The 27,334-nt window shown below is 36.8% G+C and overlaps 1 protein-coding gene across 14 annotated transcripts in view; it reads right to left on the bottom strand.

The window, feature by feature from the left end:
- RAPGEF2 (Rap guanine nucleotide exchange factor 2) overlaps nt 1-27,334 on the bottom strand; it is a 247,548-nt gene that overhangs the window by 74,716 nt on the left and 145,498 nt on the right. Inside the window, exon 1 of one of the 14 annotated variants that reach the window (XM_043566436.1) lies at nt 16,063-16,213. The exons of 11 other annotated variants lie outside the window; for them this stretch is intronic. In XM_043566436.1, the coding sequence (XP_043422371.1) occupies nt 16,063-16,122 (60 nt within the window). In that variant the 5' untranslated portion in view covers nt 16,123-16,213. Of the gene's footprint in view, nt 1-16,062; nt 16,214-27,334 lie in introns of those variants that run through there. 2 more of the 14 variants (XM_043566447.1, XM_043566458.1) reach the window with 2 other exon arrangements.

Genomic DNA, 27,334 nt, shown 5'->3' on the forward strand with positions numbered 1-27,334 from the left:
GCCAACCTTAGGAAGAAATAGAATACATACCATGATATAGTCTCTTTCGTTAGAAAAGGCAAGAAGAACAGATTTAAATTAAGACTTGGTGTATAAAAGCTGAAAGCATAGAATTTGTATCCACATAATGAACTGATGTCTCCTCTAAAGACGTCAGATTGCTGTTCAGCTAAACTATCTAAAAATACCTCCTTGCAAACACACACACACACACACACACACACACACACACACACACACACGAAATGACTACAAAGACAGGTCTTACTAAGCAGCTCTACTTGCACAAAATCACTTAATAAGTGGGGAAAATTTTTTAAAGTACTTAGGGAAAATTTAACAGGGATTTTTCATAGCAACTATGATATTTTATGAGCTATTTTGAAAACCAGTACCAATCTGTAAAAAGTAGTTAATGAAGGATCTTAAAGCAAATCATAATTGACCTAAGATGTCCAACGGAGAATCATGTTCTATGAACTCAAAATAAGATAAAGAAAGATAAATCTCTGCATCACTGTCAACATTCTATTTAAAAACCAAGAAAAGGGAAATGTTCTGGCTGGAAAAAAGTGGGAATCAAACTCATGGATGCCACTGTGTGCCAGACCTTGTATCACATATGTAATCCCCACGAACAACCTATGAAGTAGGCATCATTAATAGCACTTTACAGACGAAGAAAAATGGTTCAGAACATTTAACTAATCTGCCTAATGTGACACAGCTACTAAGAAATGGTAGGGCTCTAACCCACATACAAATGGTTCTAGAACACTGTAACCTAACATCAATAACTGAATTCACATAGGCTTTCGAGTCTGCAGATTCTGAAAACATTAACTCTTTTTGTATTTTTCTTATTTAAACCTCAAGTTTTTCATCTGTAATACTGGGAGATTCTCACTTTGCTCCTAGTGTTCCTTTGACAATTAAAGAAAATAATACACATAAAGTACTTAGTAAAATAATTGTAACTAACTGTAATCATTAATAATCTTCAAAACAAGGCTGTAAGGGAGACCAGTATTATAGTCATGACCTCTACTTTGAAGTTAGAAAACAGAAACTTCAAGAAGTTGAATGACTTGCCTAACACTTGCATAGCTAGTAAGCACCAGAACGAGAACTTAAAGCAAGGTCCTTGTACATAAAATATTTTATTGTTCTACTACACAAACACCTAGTTGGAAGAGTTCCTGCCTATTACTATGGGAGAAGGTTCACAGCTGAAGTAGGTATTTTGCTTTATATCCATGTTAGATACTCAAAGACGATACACAAGAAGCACCATTAATGAGTGATTTTTGCCACACTATGACATTTCATTTTGCATCCTGTTTGCTCTCAGTTTCAGGGTAACACTTTAAGGTCACTAATTAAGTTTATTATAAACCAACCAATCTTCTTCCACAACATCTTCGGATAGTGCTTAAAGCAGGGAACAAAACAGAGAAACGAAGTAATATATACTCTGTAGCTAACAAAGTCAGTACCTGATACATACAACACCTTGATGGATGTTCTCTGATCCTGCCAACTAGAATACCATGCCCACCATCCTACTTAATAGAATGGAGACTCAACCTAGGGCCATTAGGACTGCCAAGAAAAGACTTCTTAATGCAGGGGAGTCCATAACCATTGGATTTCGGGTTACTTTGTTCTGGCCAGGTTAAAGTATATTTTAATACAGCTTTCTAAAAAGTGTAATTACATTCTACAGTCCCAAGAATATGTGTTATAGGTATGGAGGCTGGAGAAATGTCAAAATTGTGACAAAGATGGACCTATGATCCACTTATGTGTATTTTTTTTTTATGTTTATTTTTGAGCAACAGAGAGAGAGAGGGAGGGAGGGAGGGAGAGAGGGAGGAGGGACAGAGAGACAGAGAGACAGAGGATCCTAAGTGGGCTCTGTGCTGACAGCAGAGAGCCCAATGTGGGGCTGTAACTCATGAACCCCGTGAGATCATGACCTGAGCTGAAGTGGGACACTTAACTGAGCCACCCAGGGTCCTCACTTATCTGTATTTTAAATGGCTAAGACAATGCTGTTAAATCTGTGTGGCTGAAAGACTATTTCATCCAGCTAAATGCTAAAATTAGCTTCTTATAAATTACTTATTTCACTAGAAACAAATTAAGAGGGCAATCATATCCAAATGACAAGTAAAAAAATGGCCTTTTTTTTTCCATATTCAAGTATAAAAACAGGGTAATGTGAAAGACCTCTTTCCCATGCAGATGGGAAATCTCAAATATGTGTGGTGACCCAAAAAAAGTTGAATCCACAAAAGAAACTTTCATGTTGGAGCGCCTGGGTGGCTCAGTTGTTTAAGCCTCCGACTTCAGCTCAGGTCATGGTTTCATGGTTTGTGAGTTTGAGCCTCGCATTGGGCTCTCTGTCAGCGCAGAGACTGCTTCAGATCCTCTGTCTCCTTCTTCCCCTCCCTCCCTCTCTCTCAAAAATAAATAAAGAAAACTTTCATGTAAAGAGTTAAAGAGTAATTCTTCAATACAAAATTACACTCTTGTAGTTCTAGCCACACTTAAAGGGGAATAAAATATATTTCTTTTATTTCCATCAAGATCAAGGTAAAGTTACTCTATATTTTATGGTGGGGATAGTAATTACTACATCACACATATGACATCCCTTTGAAACTTACACTACAGAAAATAAACTCCTAAAGTAGGGGGAGAAATAAACTGTTCTCAAACTTTCTCATGAGAATTATAATCCACAGGACACACAGAAAACATGGAAATGGACCATCCTTGAAACAATTTAGTTCCCTTATGCAGCTTCCAAAAATAGATCTGCATATAGAGGTATGTGTGTGCGTGTAAGTGCACGTATGTACAAGAAAAGACTGCCACTGGCTCCACCATGTGTTAGCTGTATGACTTTGGGAAAGTTACTTTACCTCTCTATGCCTTGGCTTCTCTGTTTATAAAAGGACAATATACTTATATGGGTGTGAGAATTAAATGAGATAATATATGAACAGAGTTTTGAATATTGCCTAGAACACAGGAAGCCTTCAATTTTAGCTAATGACATTATTACTGTTACTTTTTTACTCTAATATAAATTAGCAAACAGAGATTGCTTGCTGAGTATGGAAATGCAGAGGGAAAAAAAGTGAATCAACCTAAGGACATGTCCTTATACAAAGGGAAAACCTAACACATAGTCTGTGACCCACTTGCATGACAGATTTAATTTTCCTTACCTCTTGGATAATGGAGAGTAAACAGCCATCTTTAAAATATAGAAACCAAGCTTGTTACTGTCCATGCATTATTCTAAGCACTTACAGGTTTTACCTTGCTTAATCTTCACACAACCATATCACCTCCATTTTACAAATGGATTCCACGTAATAGGGAAGCTAAATAAATTAGCTAGGCTCACATAGCTTGTGAGTGGTGAAACCAGAAAAGAAGTCCAAGCTCCTGGCTCTGGAGCCCTCCTCTGACCACTACGCTACATACAGTTCTTACTCATCTCTTCTCTTTGTATACATAACTCTCTTCACAAAGGCTACAACTGTTCACACCACAGTTTTCATTACTTTATGCACAAACTATTTCCTAAATTGGGTTATTTTTATAGTCAGAAAGTGAAAATACTCCTAGAAACCGAAATGAGATTCCCCGTCTCCATCCACTGCTAGGTTCTAAGAGCTCCTGTAGATCCTAGGTAGTTATTTTAATATATTTCAGTATTCAGTTTCCTTTGCGTAGAAGAGACAGCATCCTCTAACTTATAAAATACAGTACTGAAACCAATAGGAAAGCAGGGCATCTTCAACCTCATTTCATCTTGGGCTTCTAGTTCTTCTATCAGATGCCTCTGGTCTGCTGCTTAAAACCTCCAAAACCTATCTGCCTGAAATGCCCTTATTCCTTACACCTACTCCTATCCACCTGGTAGGCCCCAGCTGCCCCCTGTACATTCCTCCATGAGGCCCCACACATAACACTAGTGCACATGTCAGCACGTGTCTCTCTGGCCGCTCTTCTGTGGGCAACTGAGACAGAGGCAAGTCCTGTTGACAGTCGAGTAACCAAGGCCAAATACAGAACACATTTTCCTCAAACAGTGATTTCGTAGATCTAATTCCGTGACAATATGCACACTCTTATTATAACATACAAATGTTAAACACCATTAGTTGTACACTCATATCATATTTCACCGATTCTAAGATACGCAATTTCTTCTTTGTTTTAACGTCTTTGAAATTGTGATCCATCTTAAAATCAATGAAAAGAAAATACTGGGTTATTTAAAGCAAGGCAAACAAATCAATGTGTCTTAGATTTGATGAAAAATGACATTTTCATTAAAACACATACAAATTTTTAAGGAAAACAATCCCAGGGAATTCTTGATCTATCCTACCTGCTCACATAATACAGTTAGAAGAAATGATTAGTCAACTATGTCCAGATCAATAGAAATGATTTGACTGCTAGCTATTCTAAAGAAAGACCTAAAAGAAAGCCTGTACTTCAGAAAACTTAACTCCTGAACATTACGATCCCAGGTGGTACCCTGGCCACATCCCACTTTTCACTCTATTCTACCATAAATGGCTTTCTAATTCTTACATGAATCCACACAGCAACAGGTCCAAACTCTTTGACCTGACAAAGGGTTCTACAGTCTGACCCCTCTCTCATCAACCTGTGCTCCTACAGTTGCCCCTCCAGTTCAGCCAAGCTGATCTATACTCACTGTTCCTTGACTCTACACGAACACTTTTGATTCAATGTTTTAGCTCATTCTGTTTGCATTACAAAAATTTCTCCCGTTTCCTTTTTTCTTCACATCTTGCTTATCCCCTGTCCTTATTTGTGGCGCAGCTCAAGTCTTATTGCCTTCTTTGTAGACTACTCAAATCACACATGACATTCCTGCTTGTGTGCTCCTACGTACTTTTCGTCCATGCTGCTCACCCAAGCATTTAAATGTATGCAACCAGATGCAAAATTTTCAAACCATATTTTTAAATCTCTTCTACAGAAATCTGGATAAAACCCACAAGAAAATAGTCAATGTTTTATTTTCTTATTTTGATATTTTATTCAGCTAATACTGAAAACACTTCTATTATTTGAGAACTATAATCCACATTCTCTTCTTCTATCCAAAGATAGAGCTTAAGTAGTCTTTCTCTAAGAAAACACTGAGTGGCATTTAAGTTATCCATACCTATTTTTCTAGAGCAAAATTATGTTTTCATTTAATATCACTATTGTCAGCTTTTGTGATGTTTTTTCTTCAACAGATGGGCTTTAAATCTCATGTATGTAAAGTTGTTAATTTTTTTTCAGGGGGACAATAAGCAAACAGAATAATGAAGAGTAAAGAAATCTGGGAACATGCCCAACTAAAAGGAACACAAAAAGTTTCGGCAATAAATGACATGATGTGTAGTGGAAAGGGAAGAGGACAGGAACGCTGTCACGGGTGTTTATATTTTCTTTAGCTAAGCTATTTGAAAGTTCACTTACTTTTTTCTTTTGACATTTTAATATTGACTTCCGATCCCTTAAAATTTTTCATAAACATTAAGAAAAGCACGATTTGAATATAGTATACTTTATCAAAATACAAATATTTCTCTTCCATATTCAGGATGGAATTCTAACACTAACTAAAGAAGCTCTCTCTCTCTCTTTTTAATGTTTATTTATTTTTGAGAGAGAGACATAAACAGTATAAGCAGGGGAGGGACAGAGAGAGAGGGAGACACAGAATCCGAAACAGGCTCCAGGCTCTGAGCTGCCAGCACAGAGCCCAATGTGGGGCTTGAACCCATGAAGTGTGAGATCATGACCTGAGCCGAAGTTGGACGCTTAAACAACAGAGCCACCCAGGCGCCCCTAACTAAAGAAGCTCTTAAGTAAATAACTTTTACCTCAAAATGTAAAATATTATATGTAATACATCTTACATATTAATATATGGCAAACTTTAAAACTATAAAGTAGACAAAGCAACTTATGATGAGAGCTTCATAATAGTTACAATGTGGCTCTTAAATCAGTTGTCCTTAAATATATTTTCTACATATATTTTGAAGGGAAGGAAAATCTAGAACAAATGCTATTACCAGATTTTATACTATGGTATAATATGAACATGTCTGCAATAAGAAGATATGTATTGAAGTATTACTAATGGTTTTGGGGTAGCTGGGTGGCTCAGTCAGTTAGGCATCCGACTTTGGCTCAGGTCATGATTTTGCAGTTCATAGGTTTGAGCCCCGCATCAGGCTCTGTGCTGACAGCTCAGAGCCTGGAGCCTATTTCGGATTCTGTCTCCCTCTCTCTTTCTGTCCCCTCTCCTGCTTGTGCTCTGTCGCTCTCTCAAAAATAATAAACATTAAAAAAAATAATAATAAAATAATAAAATGTTACTATGGTTTTGATCTGAGTACTGAAGCTATGATTCTTTTTGTCCTTGTCTTCACGTGTTTTCTATTTTTTTCTTCAATGACCATATAAGCTATGTAATTTTTAAATTACAAATTATGCATAAAAATAATGCAGACAAACCACAGATTAAACTGCCACTTGAATAACCATAACACAAAGCAAACAAGCACCAAAAATTAGTTTGCCTATTCAAAGGGTATCTCTTCTAAAATAATTTTATTTTTATATTTAGGTAAATGTTATCTCTAAAGTAGTGTAATTTTGACATTTGATTATTTCCACAAATGTAATTAATTCAAACAATAAATAGGAAACTTTATACATGAATATAATACAAATATAAAATGCATATTTTTAATTGCCATTTACAATGAAAAAAAAAGTGTAATTTTAAGAAAACAAGTAAGTATGAGATTAATTAGCCGTAAAGAAAAAGCTAATCTCATCCTTCACATCTCCGTGTCTGGAAACCTAGGTTGTAAATTGTATTCATTCATCACTCAACTTCTGCCAACCTCCCCCCCAACTGCCACCCCGCCCCCTACCACCCAGCCCAGCCACTATGGCCCAGTGACTATAGAATCTTTCTAAATCCTTATTGACATCCAAGCAGTCTTCTTTTTCACTAATAGTAAAAGTGCTATACACTTCTCAGTTCCATAAAACCCAGGAAAACTGCATGTCACAATATTCCCCCTTAACTCCACGTTTTTCCTGATTACTGAGGGGTAAAAAAAAAGAGTGCTTTCATTTACTCAAAATAGTTCAGAGAGTAGAAATATCTACTGAACCCATTCTTTTTCTCTAGGAGGTCAGAGGCAAACAAGATTTCAATTCTATAGCTTTTTTCTTTTTACAGCCATGCTTGTCTTTATTTTAAAAGGCATGAAGTTGTGTACTAGCACTTAAACTTAATGAAGAAGTTGACCTATTGGAAATAATTATAAGGTGCTTCCATAATAACCTGTATTTTTAAGTTCTCTAATTAAAATTAGTTTTCACCAGGGTGCCTGGGTGGCTCATTTGGTTAAGCATCCAACTCTTGATTTTGACTCAGGTCATGATTCCATGGTTTGTGATATCGAGCCCTGCTTTGGGCTGCTCTGACAGTGCAGAGCCTGCTTGGGATTCCCCGACTCCCTCTCTCTGTGCCCCTCCCCCACTCATGCGTACTCTCTCTCAAAATAAATAAATAAATAAATAAATAAATAAATAAATAAATAAATAAATAAAGCTTTTACCCATAAAATAAACCAGGCAGAATGCTAAATACTAGCTTCATCTATATACCTAAATTAGAAATGAGATTATGGGTTAATATATATATATATATATATATATATATATATATATACACACACACACATACATACATGGGGGAATTTCATTTTATAATCATTCCAAGTCAATTTATAAACCAATAATGTATTTCTCTGGAGTTCACAAAAAAAAGAATATGTACTTCAGTCTGAAAGGTGTTAAAAAAATCTTTTTTAATGTTTATTTTTGAGAGAGAAAGAGAGAGAGACAGACAGACATACAGAATGTGAGTTGGGGACGGGCAGAGACGGAGACACAGAATCTGAAGCAGGCCCCAGGCTCTGAGCTGTCAGCACAGAGCCCAATGCGGGGCTCAAACCCATGAACCGTGAGGTCATGACCTGAGCCAAAGTTGGATGCTTGGCCGACTAAGCTACCCAGGCTCCCCTGAAAGGTGTTTTAAACTATCACTTTATCAATCAACAAATGTAAGGTTAATACATGACTAACCAGATGTCTCTGAGAACAGCCTTTACAATTAACATGTAGTGTGATCTGGTGTACTGATACGGAATGAAGAGATCTGAAGTACGTGGGGAATATTTATATAGTGACTTAACATACAAAGGAAACACAGATAAGGGGTTGACTGGTAAGTTGTGTGAATAACTTGTACATAGACTGTACAATTAAAATCAATCATTATATATCATATACACACTATATATGAGAGAAAAGAGAATACAACATAAGAGGCTTATGCTACAGGTTCGATTAATAAGAAATGGCAGAGGTTGACAACTGATGAGTTCTTTGTGGCAAGGGTGTTTCTATACCAACAGAAAGGGCAAGGAGAGGGACTGATTGCTTAAAAGGGATCACCTGTATAATGCAGAACATAGAGGGATATGTTGTTTTTGTGAGTGTATGCTGTTATATCATTTCTTCATGTGCTTCAGAGTATAAATCTGTATTTACCTTCTCTTACATGCATTTGTACATGCTTCTTATCTATGTTTCCAAAAACTGGGCACAATATTTAACCAGTCATGTGTAACTCCTATGACAGTGCTAATAGCACTGGCATTTTAATACTATAAATGGAAATAATCCTAAGTATATGTCAGGTCTTCAAAAATAAACTTCATTTTTAAATGATGAAGAAAAATAAGGAGGTCAGTGAAAGTGGAGATCTAGAACAGGAAATTAAGAGAGCCCTGAAGGACACATTTACAAACTTTCATTTAAAACACACACACTCACACACACACACACATACACACACACACACACACACACACACACACACACACACACAGGTGTATCTCTATATACATTCAGATACTCATGTTCTTTTGTTTTTAAAAATCTCTTTTAAAAAAAAACTCAGATCCAAACCATAATCCAAATAAAATATATGGATAATGATAAAATGGTTATTTGATCTAAATAGACAAAGTTTTCCAAAGTTTACAAAACACTGCCACAGACATGACAGTAAGTTATTCGTTTTCTTTTTACTAAGTACATAAACATTGAAACATAATTCATCAGGAATTTAAATTAAATAAAAATAGGGGTACCTGGGTAACTCAGTCAAGTGTCTTATTTTGGTTCAGGTTATGATCTTGTGGTTTGTGGGTTCGAGCCCTGCAGCACAGAGCCTGCTTCGGATCCTCAGTGTCCCTCTCTCTGCCCCTCCCCTGCCTATTCTCTCCCTCTCTCAAAAATAAACATTAAAAAATTAATTTTTACATGATTATTATTAAGGACAGGAAAATGAAGAAAACTGAATGCTTACTCTAGATGGATTCTTAGATTACCCGAGTAATATATTTGAGAGTATTGTCAGGCCTAAAATCAAAGAAATGGACTAAAGAAATCTTAGGTTACCTCTCAGGGACATTTATAGCTACATGACCAAATTTACAGAGCATTTATTTTGATGCAAATTAAGTATCAATATTTTAAACACATAAAATATGTTATTTCAAATGGGAAAGAAAAACTATGATTAGTGATCTCACTATGGTTAAATAGTTAAAGGAGAATAACTGAGCTTCTAATGATGCATTTTAAACATTCTCTTTTCACTAATTTTAATTGATTTAATTTTTATACAGTCTCTTTTAAAATGGATCATTAAACAACATTTAAAGGTAAGGAAAATTTAAAAGGTAGGAAGTATGGTTCTTCTTTTGACTGAAAGTAAGGATTTTTCTTTAATATATCTCACAATGAGACAGAGCTTTTTTCAGTCTTACACGTGTAAGTAGTGTATGCAATACACTGCAAGTTTCTAAAATAGATTTCTTCACTTCTAACAGGGTAAAAAGATCTATTATTTGTTGCTAGGGTTTCTTGGCCCAAATCCAAGGCAAGATGACCTTGTCCTTGAATAAAACAATAGGATATTGCTTCCTCTCAGGCCTCTTTGCTAGCTAGCACAGTGAAAAACCTCCCCAAGAAATAAGTTTATTTCATCTCAGGAAATATATCTGTCATAATACACCAAAAAAAAAAAAAATCAGATAAAGAAAAGGTGGAGTTTTAACCCAAAAGACACATAATCTAACATCTATAATTAATCTTAGTGCTATTTTCTATATTGCTAAGGAAAATGCACTGAATTATATTAAAGAGACACTCTACCCAATATTCACAGACAAGGTCAAATTGTCATGGTAGGATAAAAGCAATTTTTTAAAAATTGGCTCTTCTTAAATCTTTTCTAGTTATAAAGACGGGGAAGGTGCTTAGAGGGTGGAGATGAACAGGAGGCTACACTCCTTTGCTGTATCTTCAAATTCTAGTCATGATTTGTTAGGTATCCTACCATCTTCTTCTCCATCACCTGTATTGACCTACTCCTTAATATGATTCATTCCAATAGCAAAGATCTCACTGATTTTCTTAACCTTTTGATTCCCCATATCCTTCTACATCTTCTTGCCTCGGACCCTCCCATGTTATTCTTTCATCCTATACTTCCTTCCTGTTATTCTTCCTTCTCTATACTGTATTTTTTTCCCCTTTAAGAAAGAGCGACTGAGTGAGAAGGGGAAGGGGAGGGGGAGAGGGAGAGAGAGAATCCCAAGCAGGTTCTATGCCCAGCACAGCCTGATGCAGGACTCAATTTCACGACTGTGAGATCATGACCTGAGCCAAAATCAAGAGTTGGGCACACAACTGAGCCACCCAGGTGCTCCTCTATACTGTACTTGTCCCTCTATACTGTACTCTTAACAGTTTAGCAATTCTGAATTCCAACCATATCCTTAATACACGGTATAAGGAAGGGAGAGAATTCAATGAAGATATAGTCTCCCATCTAACTGTAAATACCAACTGAATTTACAAGTACTGGTTAGAAGAACAAATAAAATCAAACATTACATATCAGCAGCCACTAATTACTATTCAGAGAAACCAGAGATGAATATAAAGAGATAAAGAACAAGTGAAAGTCAAGCAAAGAGCACTGCACACTGAGAAATGGGAAAAGAAAATGAACCTGAAGTGTCTTGTAATCAGATCATCTTGTCCTAAAAAACAAACAAACAAACAAACAAACATACTTGGAGGAAAATATGTTCATAAGGAAGAGAATATAGATTATAGAGGAACTTAGTGACCAATAGGAATTTAGACATATGTTTAAGCTATATTATATCCTTCATGGTTAAGAGACTTATGAAATAATGAGATTTATATTTATGGCTACAAACAAGCCATGACCAGTATGGACTTCAGAGAGGTGATCATGAATTAAGTTGGGTTCCATGACAGATGCAGACTTCATTAAAGCAGAAACAGGGAAGACGAAACAGCAAGAATTCAGTGCTTCCAAGGGAACACAAGTGGCCAAGGTCAGGCTGTCACAAGTTACAAAGTCAACAGAGGAAGCTGAGGCATCAAGTTTATGTTTAAAGAGTTAAGCAAGGGCGCCTGGGTGGCTCAGTCGGTTGAGCTTCCGACTTCAGCTTAGGTCATGATCTCACAGTCCATGAGTTTGAGCCCCGTGTCATGCCTGTGCTGACAGCTCAGAGCCTGGAGCCTGCTTCAGATTCTGTGTCTTCCTCTCTCTCTGCCTCTCCCCTGCTCATGCTCTGTCTCTCTCTGTCTCAAAAATAAATAAAAACATTTTTAAAAAAATAAATAAAAAATAAAGAGTTAAGCAGCAAAAATAAAAAGGTACATGTGTGATAAGGCCAAACACAGAAAAGGGAAAAGAAGGAATTGAGCTAAATACCATCTACTCCTGATCATCCCACCTTAAGTCTTAAGATAACATCGAAATTACACATAGCAATAAACAGCTTTGTAAAACTATCTGTATAAAAGTTTTATACAATAATTTTGATCACGATATTGTTGCTCTTTTCTATTAACAGTGCTTGGGATGGCACACACAACAGGAAAAAAGAGGAGCAGGAGAAAAGCAAGCATTTTTTTCAAGTTATGTACTCCACTGATTAATACCAGCTCTGTAACTATACAATCTACACACCTAATGTACTCTAAATTTAGCTACACACAGAGAAGTGCTATATGTTTGTGGTGAAAGCAGGGCTATGATACCAGACAACCCTGGGTTCCAATCATGGCTCCACCACTTACTAGTCCTTGGAAAACATTATTTTTTATCTTGCTAAGCCTCAGTTTTGTTATCTCTAAAAAAAAGTGATAATACATCTTTCTTTAGAGAGTTGTTGTAATAATTAAGTCAGATAATATATAGTGCCTGTCATACTGTAAGTACTCAATAAATGACAGCTATTGCGATGTATTCCCTACACGTAAGTATTTTCTTATGCACACCACTTTTTAAAATTATTATTTAATCATGACTGAGGTTTCATTTGCTATAAGTACAGTGCACTATATATACTGTAATTTGGGGAGAAATGCACAACTGGAAAAGGGATTATCAGTTTCACAGTATGGAGCTGATTCATTTTAAGTAACTCATTTAAAACTTTGCAAAGTGGGGCGCCTGGGTGGCGCAGTCGGTTAAGCGTCCGACTTCAGCCAGGTCACGATCTCGTGGTCCGTGAGTTCGAGCCCCGCGTCGGGCTCTGGGCTGATGGCTCAGAGCCTGGAGCCTGTTTCTGATTCTGTGTCTCCCTCTCTCTGCCCCTCCCCCGTTCATGCTCTGTCTCTCTCTGTCCCAAAAATAAATAAACGTTGAAAAAAAAGTTTAAAAAAATAAAAAAATAAAAAAAAATAAAACTTTGCAAAGTTTCAAAGACATCTTAATAGTGCAGAAGTGGCCAAAGAACACTTAAGGAGTACTGTTCCCATTAGATAACCTGAGGCAGACAAAAAGGGGACAGGCAGGTTGAAAAACAGTTGGTGAACAGAGTAATGACACCTTTAATGTTATCCTAAGGTTTTCCCCAACTTATTGAGCTTATAAAACTTTTCTTCGTGTAACATCTACTAACCATCCATGCAACTAATGTTCAACAGTAGTCTTTTGGCAAATGCAGTTTTATCATACATTTTTAAAATGTATTTTATTTTAAAAATTCACAAAACCAGAAGGTTCCTCTAAAGAGTGGATGAAAGCACTAGCTGACTATAAGAATACAGCCCAGTGCTGGATGCATTTTTAGGGACACACAGGTATTCATCCCAGTGTTATCAACTGACCATATAGAACTGGCAAGGGGAGGAGACGTCATAAAATACATGAAATTTACTAGCTTAACAGGTTAAGTGAAACTTCGTTAATCCAAAAATTCAATTAAATGAGTAATTTAAGAGTATTTACTGTGCACCTGCTATGTGCCAACAACTGAGATATACACTGAGCTAGACAGAAATAAAGAGTAAAAGCCTGTAAGATCTGAAAAATTCTGACAAAGCACAGTAACTGGGTTTACTACTGGTGCCCAATCACAGTTTGCTTTTTTTTTTAAGTGCCCAACTTAACGCTTTTTGGTTTCTGACTCCCTTCTATTGTCAAAGAAGCAAAGCCACTTACAAAGCCACAACCTTCTGTAGAAGCAAAAATGGAAATATTGTTGAATTTACTAAATTTTACTCATTTAAAATTAGCTCTGACATTCTCCTAAAGCCTCATAGGTCAAAAGAGGGGCATTCTCACTAATTTTTGCTCAAAGGTTTACTGAGTCACCTATTATGTGACAGCCAGAATAATTGTTCTCCTATTCAACTCCTTGCACATAATTAAAATCTTAAAGGTCTGCTCATTACACAGCAAAGTCTAAGTAACCAACAAACTCATCAACAAGTATACAGCAAGATCTTGACATCACAGGCTGCCAGCTTTGCTGCACATGATGCTCCGAGATGGCCAATTCTAGTATTGCGGCTTGTCAAAGTATCATGGGAAATACCATTCACATGTTTTTTAGAAATTGCTTCATCTGAGGCCATTTTATGGCTAGAGTTACGTCTGTCACAGTATTACCCCAAATTTCGGTGAAATACACACACAAAGCACTTGTGAAGAAACAAATATGCTTATAGAATAGTGTACTAGGTACTCTAGCTTAGGTACTATCTGGTATTTATCTGTCCCAACTGCTCTTGTTGTCAAAAATTTAGTAATACTTTCCCCACCACCACCAGTAAGTAATTTTAACAGTTTTTTTTTGTCCATTAAAATTATATTATTAATTTAAATACCCCCCCTTCGTTTTGAGAAAGGATAATATGATAAAGGTAGACAAGGAATCTGAAGTTTAAACTTTTCTTCTGAGGCTCCTCAAGTAGTCTTAAGTAATGTTCTTTTACATGGGAAAATCACGATTACAGAAGAGCTTAATTTCAAAGGTCCTGCTAATAAAATCAAACTACAGTGGAACTTCTCTATAACCTTTCCTATTAGTGAAATTAAGTATAAGGCTGGTCTTTTTCTGGATCTGACCCAAAGAGTTTTAACTAGTGCAGTACCATTAGGATCTCATTATGAAGGGGCTGGGCTGTAAGCACAGTATCATAACATGCTTCTAACACAGCTACTGCCCTAAGAACATCCTCTGGTTCTGGGCACCTGGGTGGCTCAGTCAGTTAAGCGTCTGACTCCCGATTTCAGCTCAGGTCATGATCTCATGGTTTGTAAGACTGAACCCTGCATTGGGCTCTGTGCTGACAGCGTGGAGCCTGCTTGGGATTCTTTCTCTTGTTCTCTCTCTGCCCCTCCTCCCCTGCTCATTCTCTCTCTCTCTAAAAATAAATAAATAAACTTAAAAAAAAATAATATCCTGTGGTTCTTTGGAAAAGTGAGATACTGCCTTAAGAGCCACTTCATCTAAGAAAACCTCTTGGGTTTAGCTAATAATTTTGTTCATAATAATGAACAAAATTAAACTATACCCATAAACCTAAGTATCAAAATATTCTAAATTCATGGCCTCCTCTCTGTAAATTTATAGAGATTTTAAATTTTCAGTGATTTATCTCTATTTTTGCAGTTTAACATCTTATCTTTCTTAGAGTACACAAAAGATAATTCCTATACCCTAATATAATACCTGCTGCATGCTAAGGTGTAAAAATAGGCAATTCAAAAATACTTAAGATTACTATATAAGCTGCCTAAATTTATGTGTTTTCATTTGGGGAATTGAAAAAATATATATCGATCTAAAACATATGAATTAGTGTGATGGCAGAAAACTTCCAACACGGTGATGTAAAAGTAGCACTGTGAGAACTCACATTCCTCAAACAGGAGGCTCAGACTTGGTGTTAACCATAGAAGAGTGTTTCTCACAAACAGCAGTAGCTGCCTGTGGGATTTCAGCATGACAAATGCATAGCTGACTCATGGGATCAATTATAAAGAAGCAATACTTGTGGCATTAAAAAAAATTATCCTCTGTTTTTATCACCTATTAATGCATGTTAAGAAGTCAGATGAGTCCCACTGACCAAACGTTTTATTACCAAATCAATACCCAAAGCTCTCCCTCCCTTCCTCAAACCTACATGTGAATTCCTTACCACAGATGTCTGTTCCCAATAACCCCTTTCATAATCTCTCATTAAATTCAACTATAAACACATTGCTCAAAAACTCTTCGAGTATTAGTTAAAGCTGAATTGCCAAGCTCTAATTTCTGACTATAAAAACGGGCGGTCCAATATTTTGCCTTAAATGAATTGTTGGTCTTGTTTAAAAATTAAAAAAAAAAAAAATCACAACAAAATTGGAAGAACAAGCTGGTCGTAACTTACCCTCCCTCCCTCAAGCAGACTATCACACCCTCTAAAAAACCAGTTTTCCCTGAACAGAAGCAGCAAGAATTCCCATTTTTAAAGCAATTCTCTAGGACGTGCTATCGAAGCACAAGCAGCATTTGCGATACTTACTGAATGTTTCTCCTGCTGGCCCATAACTCCATGGTTAGCTGGGACTGCTAGTGGTTTCATAATGAAGAAACATATGCTGAACTGAATTTACACATCATGTACCAATCTCTCATGGATGGCAAGTCACTCTCTACAGCATTAAATTAAAAAAGAAAAAGGAAAAAAAAAAAAAGAGGGAGGAGGAAACGAAGCTGCAGCTTAAAGTGTCACTACTGGTAAAGCTTAAAAAACCCCTCACACTTGTAGACCAGAAAAGGAATCCGAACAACGGTGTTCGTCTCCATTTTTATAACATTGAAACTCTAACCATCTCAGGCTATGACAAGACTGAGGAAACCTTATACAGCTCTCAGTCTTCCAAGAGAACAAGATCATTTCTGAGATTGAAGAACAAGAGGCAAAAGAAGAAAAAAAAAAAAAAAAGCTAAAATGGCTGACTGCACACAGACTCTCCTCAAAAAGGCTTAATACAGAATTATATTAGTCAGGGTGCTAGAAGAACCAGTCTCTAGCATTCAGCCAAGCATTGTTAATACTCTTGTTTCATTTGCAACCACACATACGGACCCCTCCAACCAAGAAAAAAAGAAAAAAGAAAAAGAAAGAAAGAAAAAAATCAGGGCAGAGCATGTGAATCGGGACCTCCTCCCTAGCTGCTAATGATGCTGACAGAGTGGTGACCAGTGATCTCTGTCCCACTCCACTAACCAAGTTTGCACAATTAATCTTAGCAGCATGACACTGATGGACATTTAATTTAATGATGTCTGTCCCTCACACTCAACACAAGCATGACTGCTAGCAAAAGAGTCACTAACAGAAACACAGCACATGCACACACACAATCTCGAGAATCATGAGTCTGAATGCAATACACCAATATAATTACATTATTGTGCTTACTTTGGAGGACCATGGCTGCAGGCAGTTGGCATAGCAACGCACAAGGAAAGCCATTTCCTGGGTAGAGAGAAAGCTTCCTTTTCTAAATAAAAAATTCCTCTTAGGAAACAAACGGCATTGCTGCTTCCTGCAGAAAGCAAGACACTGTAGTCTGTCTCTTAACCTGCAAGGCTCACACTCAATGCAGTTCTAGTGATGTAAGTGGATTTCTCTCTCACCCTCCCTCTCTCTACATACACTGAAATATTCAGCTCAAATGGTACACACATTCCTTAAGACTCGCCCCCTCCTCTACTTAACCATTTCACTCATTAAGGTAGCGATGGACAATTCAGATAAAGTAGCAAGCTCTTGCCTGTATTATATCAGCAGCTGTAGGTTAAGCAAGTCTCAGAGGGATGGAATCCATTGATTGCTGACTCCAAATAATATCACTGAAGACAGGGTGGGAAAACGGAGCAAGGACTTACTTGAACAGCTTTGAACTAAAATATGATTTTTCACCAATCTGAAGATAAGAGAATGGATGTGACCTCCTTCCCACCCTGAAATATCACTGTGCTACAGGAAACATTTATCAAAAATATACAAAATGCACATTTCACAAGGTTTGTATAAATTTAGAAGATGTGATTTTCACAAACACCTATACACACATACACGCGCGCGCGCACATGGCACATTGCAAATAATATCAAAATAAACACACTCACGATTTAAAAAAAATAAAAGAATTCAAACTTTTAGAGGTAGAGAGTTTAAATTTAATGAGGATATGTTATTCTACCATAAACCTTAATTTCACCTGGGTTAGCAATTTATTTAAAAGACAGCATTATAGTTGACAAAGAATAAGGACATTTTAAATCTGAAGCACTGGTCAATTTCCCATAGTCAATCTGTCCATAAGTGGTAAACCTAACAGAAAACAGAGATGGGAAATCTAGCAACTTCAATTAATTGACTTTGGAATTGTCAGTGCTTACTAACTTGTTTCTTGTCTCCTTAACACTGCACCTATACTACTCTCTTTTATTTTTCCCCGTCATTATCTAAAGGCAACCATTCCCTCCACATGACTATTTTGGATCCTTCTTCCCGCCCATCCTCAGTATACCCTCTTCATAGACTTCTTATATTATTCATTACCCTTTCCCCCCGCCCCCACATATATTCAACCTCTCCCCCATAACCAGCCAGTCTCTAAACTGGCTTTTAAATATGTTCAGATCTCTCACATCTCTAAAACAACACAAAGAAAGCTTCTTTAGATCCTACATTTCCCCATGGCTGCAGTCTGACATCTTCATAGCCAACACTTCACAACTAAAATCTCTCAAGAGTTAACCTATTTTGGCTTCCATCATTTCTTCATCTCATGCACTTTTTCAATGAAGGACCATCATGGTCCCATTATATAATTTATACATCTACGTGTTCTCCTTAACATCTTTCTCCATGTCCAGTCCATCACAATATTCCATTAATTAAATTCTCTACCCTTTCTCAAATTCAGACTTCTCTTCATTTCTGCCCACTCATTACTTCTGTCTTAAAAATTGCAAAAGTCTCTGAATTAAGGACTGTCTGGATTCAATTTTAATCTCACCCACCCTATCCATTTAGCATACTCCTCCTGAGATCTTTTAAAAACTAAAATCCGGTCACTTCAACCTAATCTATTGAGTCCTTTTTTCAATTAAAACACATCAATGGCTTCCCATTGCTCTCAGCACACACACACTAAAACTCTTATTACAAGATGTCTATGTTTTTAACAGTTATCTATGCAAGATTTCTATGTTTTTAACAGTTATGCCATGCTCATGCCTTCCAGATCACCTGGGCTGCTCTTGTTTCCTGGAATGAGCAAAGGGGCCTTTCTACACATTATTTCCTCTGCCTAGAACATTCCTTCACCCTCCCTTCCCTGATTGATTCTTACTCCACTCCTAAAAAATACTGCTAAAATTCCTTCAAAGTCATCATGATATTGTGCATCATTTCCCTATGTTTATTACCATTCTAATTTTACATTTAATCCTGAAATTATTTAAGTAGTTAGTGTCCACTTCCCCTGCTACACTCTCATCTCTATGATGGCTGGCACCATGTTTGTTTGTCTCACTGTACTCGCAGTACCTAGCATGGTACACATCATAGGCTCTCACTTTTTTTGAATGAATAAACTCTTCAGTGACTAGGAATGGACATTAGCAAGACCATAATGATCTTGCAACTAATTCTTATCAAAATTCCTTCTACCATAAACAAATGAATGATTTATAAAAGTAAATGTCACAGGGGCACCTGCGTGGCTCAGTCAGTTGAGTGTCTGATTCTTGTTTTCAGTTCAGGTCATGATCTTGCGGTTCTTGAGATTGAGCCCATTGTCTAGCTCTGCGCTGACAGTGTGGAACCTGCTTGGGATTCTCTCTCTCCCTCACTGTCTGTCTCTCTGTTGCTGGTGCTCGCTCTCTCTCTCTCTCTCTCTCTCTCTTAAAATAAGTAAATAAACATACATTAAAAAGTGGATAAATAAAAATAAATGGCACTGATCTTTGACAAAGGAGCAAGAGTAATAGAATACAGAAAAGACAGTCTCTTCAACAAAGGGTGCTGGGACAATTTGACTTCCACATGCAATAAATAAATCTACACAAAGATTGTATACCCTTTACAAAAATTAATTCAAAATTATCACGGACTTAAATGCAAAAGGCAAAATTATAAAACTCCTACAAAATAACAGGAGAAAATCTAGATAACCTTGGGTATGGTGACATCTTTTTAGATGTAACACCAAAACACAATCCATGAAAGAAATAATTGCTAAGCTGGAATTCATTAAAATGAAGAAACTCTGCTCCATAAAAGACAACGTTAGAAGACAAGGTACGGATAGAGAGTAAATATTTGCTAAAGATGCATCTGATAAAGAACCCTTATTCAACATATACAAAGAACTCTTAAAACTCAAGAATGAGACAAAACTTGATGAGTGGGCCGACGACCCATTAATAGCCACCTCATCAAAGAAGATACACAAATGGAAAATTGAGCACATGAAAAGACGTCCACAGCTTCTGTCATCAGGGAAATGCCAATTAAAACAGTGAGATACCACCACCTGCTTCTCAAAATTGTCAGAATTCACAACATGGACGACAAACACCGGATGCTGGTGAGGATGTGCAGCAATGGAAACTTCACTTGTTGGTAATAGGAAAGCACAATTGTACAGCCACTTTGGAAGATGGTGTGATGGTTTCTTACAAAACTAAACATACTCATCATGTGATCCAGCAATCACACTCCTTGATATTTACTTATCCCTACACAAAAACCCACACAGATGTTTAAAGCAGCTTTATTCATAATTGGCAAAAACTTGGAAGCAACCAAGATCAATTTCAGTAGGTAAGTGGATAAATAAATGGTAGTACTTCAAGACAATGGAGTATTACTAGGCACTAAGAAGAAATGAGCTATCCAACCATGTAAAAACATAGAGGACACTTAAATGCATATTACTAAGTGAAGGAAGCCCATCTGAAAAGGCCAAATACTGTATGATTCCAACTATGTGGCATTCTGGAAAAGGTAAAACTATGGAGGCAATAAAAAGATCGGTGGTTGCCAGGGGTAATGAATAGGTAGAGCACAGTTGATTAGTAGAACAAAGAAAAGTATTCTATAAGATATTATGATGATGGATATATGTCATTATACATTTGTCCAAACCAAATGACTACACAACACCAAGAGTGAACCCTAAAGTAAACTATGGACTTCAGGTAAATGTGATGTGTCAATGGAGGGTCATCCTGGGTTAAAAAAAAAAAAAGTACCATTCTGGTGAGTAATGTTAATAATGACAGAGGCCAAGTATATATGGGAGCATGAAATATATGAGAAATCTTTGTACCTTTCTCACAATTTTGTTGTAAATCTAAAGCTGCTATAAAAAAAAATAAAGTCTTAAAAAAAAAAAAGTACATGGTATCAAAAGGTGGAGACAATCCAGGTCAAGTGTCCATGTATAAATGAATGTATAAACAAAATGTAGCATATACATACAATGGGATATCACTCGGTCTTCAAAAGAAATAAAATTCTGTTATTATAAGCTGCAAGAATAAACCTAGAAGACACCATGCTAAGAGAAATAATCCAGTCACAAAAACACAAATACTGTAGGACTCCACTTATATGAAGTTCCTAGACTAGTAGTTAAATTCATGGAAAGGAGAATGGTGGTTGCCAGGTGCTGGGGAAGGGGGTTAATAAGCAGTTATTGTTTAATGAGCATGGAGTTTCAGCTTGGGAGAATGAAAAAACCGGGGAGATGGGTGGTGGCAATGGTTACATGACATTGTAAATATGACTAATGCCACTGAACTATATATAAAAATGACTAAAATGATCAATTTAAATGTTATGTATATTTTACCACCACCCCCCCCACACACACACAGTTAATGGCAGCCCAAGAACTAACCACCTATCTAGCCCATGTCCCACATGTCCATGTGACAAAAACTCGCCTCCAAATTTAAGTCAAATTACTCCTGTGCTGGTAATGTCTGACCTTATGTGTGAAGGTTCGCCACTGCTTGCCTCTCTCTGGAGAAATGTGCCACTTCTCTCAAGCAGGAAACTAAATGGGAGAACCTGATAGGTGATATCAGAAAATCACACATCCTCAGGCACTGTTGCTTTTCTGTGCTGAGACTTGGTGTGATTTCTCTCACAATCTGGCTCCATGCCTACAACCTACATATCCTAAAACTCATGACTGGAACGCTGAAATTTTACTATTCCTACTACTTTGTACATTGAAACACAATTATGCGAGGTTATAATATGCCAAACACTGCTTAAGAAATAAGATATAAACTGAAGATTTAAGAGAATCCCATATTTTATACAAACAAGAATAAACCACACTTACCTTGAAGTAGCCTGAATTTGAGTTTTATTTGCTCTATTCTTTAACTATCTAGATTTAGCAAAGAGCATTAAATAGATCCAGCTAGAAAAAGGACCATGTAACAACTTTCTGTCCTGGGCCAAAGGCATCTAATGACTTCTAAATTATCGGAAACAATGATCCCAAAGACAGAGATTATATACATAGTTCAGGAAACTGCTTAATGTAAGGCCTGTCCATGCTAAATTTAATACCATAGTATTCATTCCTATTTTTTACATTTAAAGTGTTTGCTTTGTAATTACCTAGAAACTGAGAGAAATGACCTGTTCTTCTCAGTAACTATTCGTCGCATTTAGGATTACTATGTTTATTTATTTATAGTATCTATACTGCTTATCCACAGATCTTAATGTACTTTACAAATACTCTAATTGAGCTTGTTCAAAACTTAAGGAAAGCATTACAATAACTTATTCATCTTTCATAGAAAAATAGAGTATATAAAATTATAGATTTGGTGGTTTGGAAAAATACAAAATAGAACTTCAGGATTCTAATACCACTTACTTCACTTATCTACTATATATTGATTTCTTCCCTATTTCCCTCACCTGAGAGGAAAAACTATAGAGGCTTGGAGAGAATCGGTGGGAACGGGTAGAGGATTCACTCTGTGATAGCTAGAAACAAGAAATCTTACAAATTTGATATCTAGTATCTTAACATTCACCAAAGAAATGACATTTTAAAATATTGTTTTCCCTATGGATATACAAACCAATAAAGCACTACGACAAAGTAAAATAAAGTTATTGTAGGAGGTATGGTCAGAGGTTTTTCTTCTCCTAAACCCAATATGTGCCCCCCATTAGTACTCTGATTTCAAAGGAAAAGTTGATTATCTGACAGACTTTTTAAAACATTTATTCATTTTTTGAGAGAGAGATAGAGTGTGAGGGGCAGAGGGGCAGAGAGAGGGAGACGCAGAATCAGAAGCAGGCTCCAGGCTCTGAGCTGTCAGCACAGAGCCCAACATGGGGCTCAAACCCACGGACCCCAAGATCATGGCCTGAGCCAAAGCCGGGACCTTAACCGACTGAGCCACCCAGGCACCCCTCTGACAGATTCTTTATACCATAACTCAATCCTACATTTCACATAATCGCTTCAATACCTGCGTTTACCTTAGACAAGACTTCCACATGCATCCTCCCCAAAGCTTTAATAGACAATTTTATTTTTTCTACTTTGACCAAATAAAAATGATACTTCCAGTTCATTATTAAAAGTAATTTAAGGGGCACCTGGGTGGCTCAATCGGTTGAGTGTCCCACTCTTGGTTTTGGCTCAGGTCACGATCTCATGGTTTGTGAGCTCAAGCCCTGTGTCAAGCTCTGCGCTGACAGCATAGAATCTAGTTGGGATTTTCTCTCCCTCTCTCTTTCTGCCCCTCCGCTGCTCACTTGCTTGCTCTCTCTCTCTCAAATAAACATTTAAAAAAATTAATAAAAAATAAATATAATTTAATTATGAAATAAATTAGAGATACCAACACAATGCCTGACACATAATAACTGTTGAATAAATATGAGTTGAATTTAAATGTAGGCTTTACAAATACTGGGAACCTGTTACTTCAGTTAGCATTTAGTATCAGAAAAACATTATTGAGAGTCCAAAAATTTCACCCAGATATATCACAAAGATATGTTCCAAAGACATCTTTAGACTCTTTCTTTTTTCTTCTCAAGTGTTTTTTTTTTTTAAGTTTTTATTTTAATCACCTGGTGCACATCATGCCAAATGCACTCCTTAATCGTCATCACCTATTTCACCCATGCACCCTCACCCACCTTCTCTCTGGTAACCATCAGTTTGTTCTCTATAGTTAAGACTCTGTTTCTTGGTTAGTCTCTCTCCCCCTCCCTCCCTTTCTCCCTTTCTCCCTCCCTCCCTCCCTCCCTCCCTCCCTCCCTCTCTCTCTCTCTCTCTTTCCTTCCTTTTGCTCATTTGTTTTGTTTCTTAAACTCCATATATGAGTGAAATCATATGGCATTTGTCTCTGAGTGACTTGTTTTACTTAGCATTGTACTCTCTAATTCCATCCATGTCATTGCAAATGGAAAGATTTTATTCTTTTTTATGGCTGAATAACATTCCATTGTGTATATATACTACTTTTTATTTCTCTATTCACCAATCAATGGACACAGGATGCTTCTATATCTTGGCTAATTGTAAATAATGCTGCTATAAACACAGGGATGCATGTGTCCTTCTAAATTGGTGTTTTGGGGGCGCCTGGGTGGCGCAGTCGGTTAAGCGTCCGACTTCAGCCAGGTCACGATCTCGCGGTCCCGGAGTTCGAGCCCCGGGTCAGGCTCTGGGCTGATGGCTCAGAGCCTGGAGCCTGTTTCCGATTCTGTGTCTCCCTCTCTCTCTGCCCCTCCCCCGTTCATGCTCTGTCTCTCTCTGTCCCCAAAATAAATAAACGTTGAAAAAAAAAAATTTTTTTTTAATAAATAAATAAATAAATAAATTGGTGTTTTGTATTCTCTGGGAAAATATCCAGCCATGCAATTGCTAGATCATAGAGTTCTTTTTTAACTTTTTGCGAAGCCTCCATACTGTTTTACAGAGAGGTTGTTATCAGTTTGTATTCCCACCAACAGTGCATGAGGGTTCCCCTTTCTCCACATTTTCATCAGTACCTGTTGTTTCTTTTGTTGTTGACTTTAGTCATTCTGACTGGTATGAGCTGACATCTCACTGTAATTTTGATTTGCATTTCCCTGATGATAAGTGATGATGAGCATTTTTTCATTTGTTTCTTGGCCATATATATGTCTTCTTTGGAAAAATGTTCGTGTCTTTTGCCCATTTTTTAGTTGGATTATTTGTTTTTTGGGTGTTGAGTTTTATACATTCTTTAAATATTTTGGATAATAACCCTTTATCAAATATGTCATTTACAAATATCTTCTCCCTTGCCTTTTCATTTTGTTGTGTCCTTCGCTGTGTAGAAGCTTTTAATCTTGATGAGGTCCCAATAGTTTATTTTTGCTTTTTGTTTCCCTTGCCTCAGAGGACCTATTTAGAAAAAGTTGCTATGGCCAATGGTAGAGAAATCACTGCCTGCGCTCTCTTCTAAGATTTTCATGGTTTCAGGTCTCACATTTAGGTCTTTAATCTGTTTTGAATTCATTTTTATGTATGATGTAGGTGTACGAAAATGGTCCAGTTTCTTTCTTTTGCATGTTGCTGTCCAGTTTTTCCAACACCATTTGTTGAAGACACTGTCTTTTTCCCATTGGATATTCTTTACTGCTCTGTCGAAAACTAATTGAACATGTAATTGTGGGTTTATTTCTGTGTTTTCTATTCTGTTCCATTCATCTATGTGTTTATTTTTGTGCCAGGACCACACTGTTTTGAGAACTACAGTTGTGATATAACTTCAGGTTCAAGATTGTGATGCCACCAGCTTTGCTTTTCTTTTTCAAGACTGCTTTGGCTATTTGGGGTCTTCTGTGGTTCCATACAAATTTTAGGATTTTTGTTCTAGTTCTGTGAAAAATGCTGTTGATACTTTGAGAGGAAATGCACTGAATGTGTAGGCTGCTTTGGGTAGTAGAGATGTCTTAACAGTATTTGTTCTTCCAATCCATGAGCATGGAATGTCTTTCCATTTCTTTGTGTCATCTTGAATTTCTTTCATCAGTGTTTTAGTTTTCAGAGTACAATCTTTTTCAGAGTATAGTCTTTCACCTCTTTGGTTAGGTTTATTCCTAGATATCCTATTATTTTGGGTGCAATTTTAAATGGGGTTGTTTTCTTAATTTCTCTTTCTGCTGCTTCATTATTGGTGTATAGAAATACAATAGATTTCTGTAGATTGATTTTTTAAATGCAACTTTATTGAATTCATTTATCAGTTCTACCAGTTTTTTGGGTGGAGGCTTTCAGGTTATTTATATAGGATTTTTCTTTCTTTAACAAAAAAAGTTCCAGACTACAAACTGTTTATGTTACCTTTGTTTCATAATTGGAAAAAGTAACATAATAACTTATGCATAATAAACAGGCTCAATATTTACATGGTACATGTTAGAAAAGAAAGATTAAAAGATGACATAATAGGACACATGTAGAAAAACAAAATAAAGAAACCTGTAAGTCAACGAGAAATTTCAACATCAAGAAGGGGGCTTTTCGGGGACCTGGGTGGCTCAGCCGGTTAAGCATCTGATTCTTGATTTTGGCTCAGGTCATGATCCCAAGATTGTGAGATCAAGCTCCATTTTGGGCTCTGTGCTGACAGCTGGAGCTTGCTTGGGATTTCTCTCTCTCTCTCTCAAAATAAATAAACATTAAAAGAAGAAGGAGGAGGAGGAGGAGGAGGAGGGGAAGGGGGAGGAGGAGAAGAAGAATGGGCTTTTTAGGGGTGCCTGGGTGGCTGAGTCAGTTAAGCATCTGACTTTTGATTTTGGCTCAGGTCATGGTCTTGGGGTTCATGAGATTGAGCCCCACATCAGGTTCTACATTGATGGCACAGAGCCTGCTTGGAATTCTGTCTCTCCCCTTCTCTCCCACTCACACATGTTCTTTCTCAAAATAAATAAATAAACATTAAAAAAAAAAGAATGGTGCTTTTTTAAAATGCACTTATTTGAAAAATGATCTATTTTTTTTTCATTTTTAAATTTATTTTAGAGAGAGAGAGAGAGCGTGAGCAGGGGATAGGGGTAGAGAGAGAGAGAGAGAGAGAGAGAGAAAGAGAGACAGAATTCCAAGTAGGCTCCATGCCCAGCTTAGAGCCCAACACGGGCTCAATCCCATAACTGTGGGATCATGACCTGAGCTGAAATCAAGAGTTGTCCACTCAACCAACAGGGGCTCCCCCAAAATAATCTGACTTTAATAGCTGATTTAACAAAGCTTATTTCATTTCCTAGAATCTATTTTAAGAAATACCAGACTTCATCTTGAAATGCTCAGTTGTGGAGCTGAAGTCCTTACACACTGGTACTCAGTATGGGCTCGCTACTATAGTATTTCACAAAGCAACACTACAAACTAAATAGCAATTATTACCATGATTACAAATTTGGCATGTAAGATATTCCCTTATGATTAATATATTTACACAAGCACGATGAGTTGTTAATTTTCCCTCCATTTTTACTTAATAAAAGGAGTACTACTGAACACAAACTAGAATATAAGTTAGCTGCAGGCAGGGACCATACATTTCGTTTATTTAACATTGTCAATGACAAATGATGCTTTATCTCTGGTACTTAACACACAGTAATTACTCAAAAAGAGAAATGAATGCATAAGTGATTCCACTGAAACTTTTTCAAAACTACCCTGTGAAGTATTATTATACCAGCTTTAAGATTACAAAACAGACACAGGATAATTGTATAA

This window comes from Prionailurus bengalensis, chromosome B1, assembly GCF_016509475.1.
Source record: "Prionailurus bengalensis isolate Pbe53 chromosome B1, Fcat_Pben_1.1_paternal_pri, whole genome shotgun sequence".
In the NCBI taxonomy this organism is placed as follows: domain Eukaryota; kingdom Metazoa; phylum Chordata; class Mammalia; order Carnivora; family Felidae; genus Prionailurus; species Prionailurus bengalensis.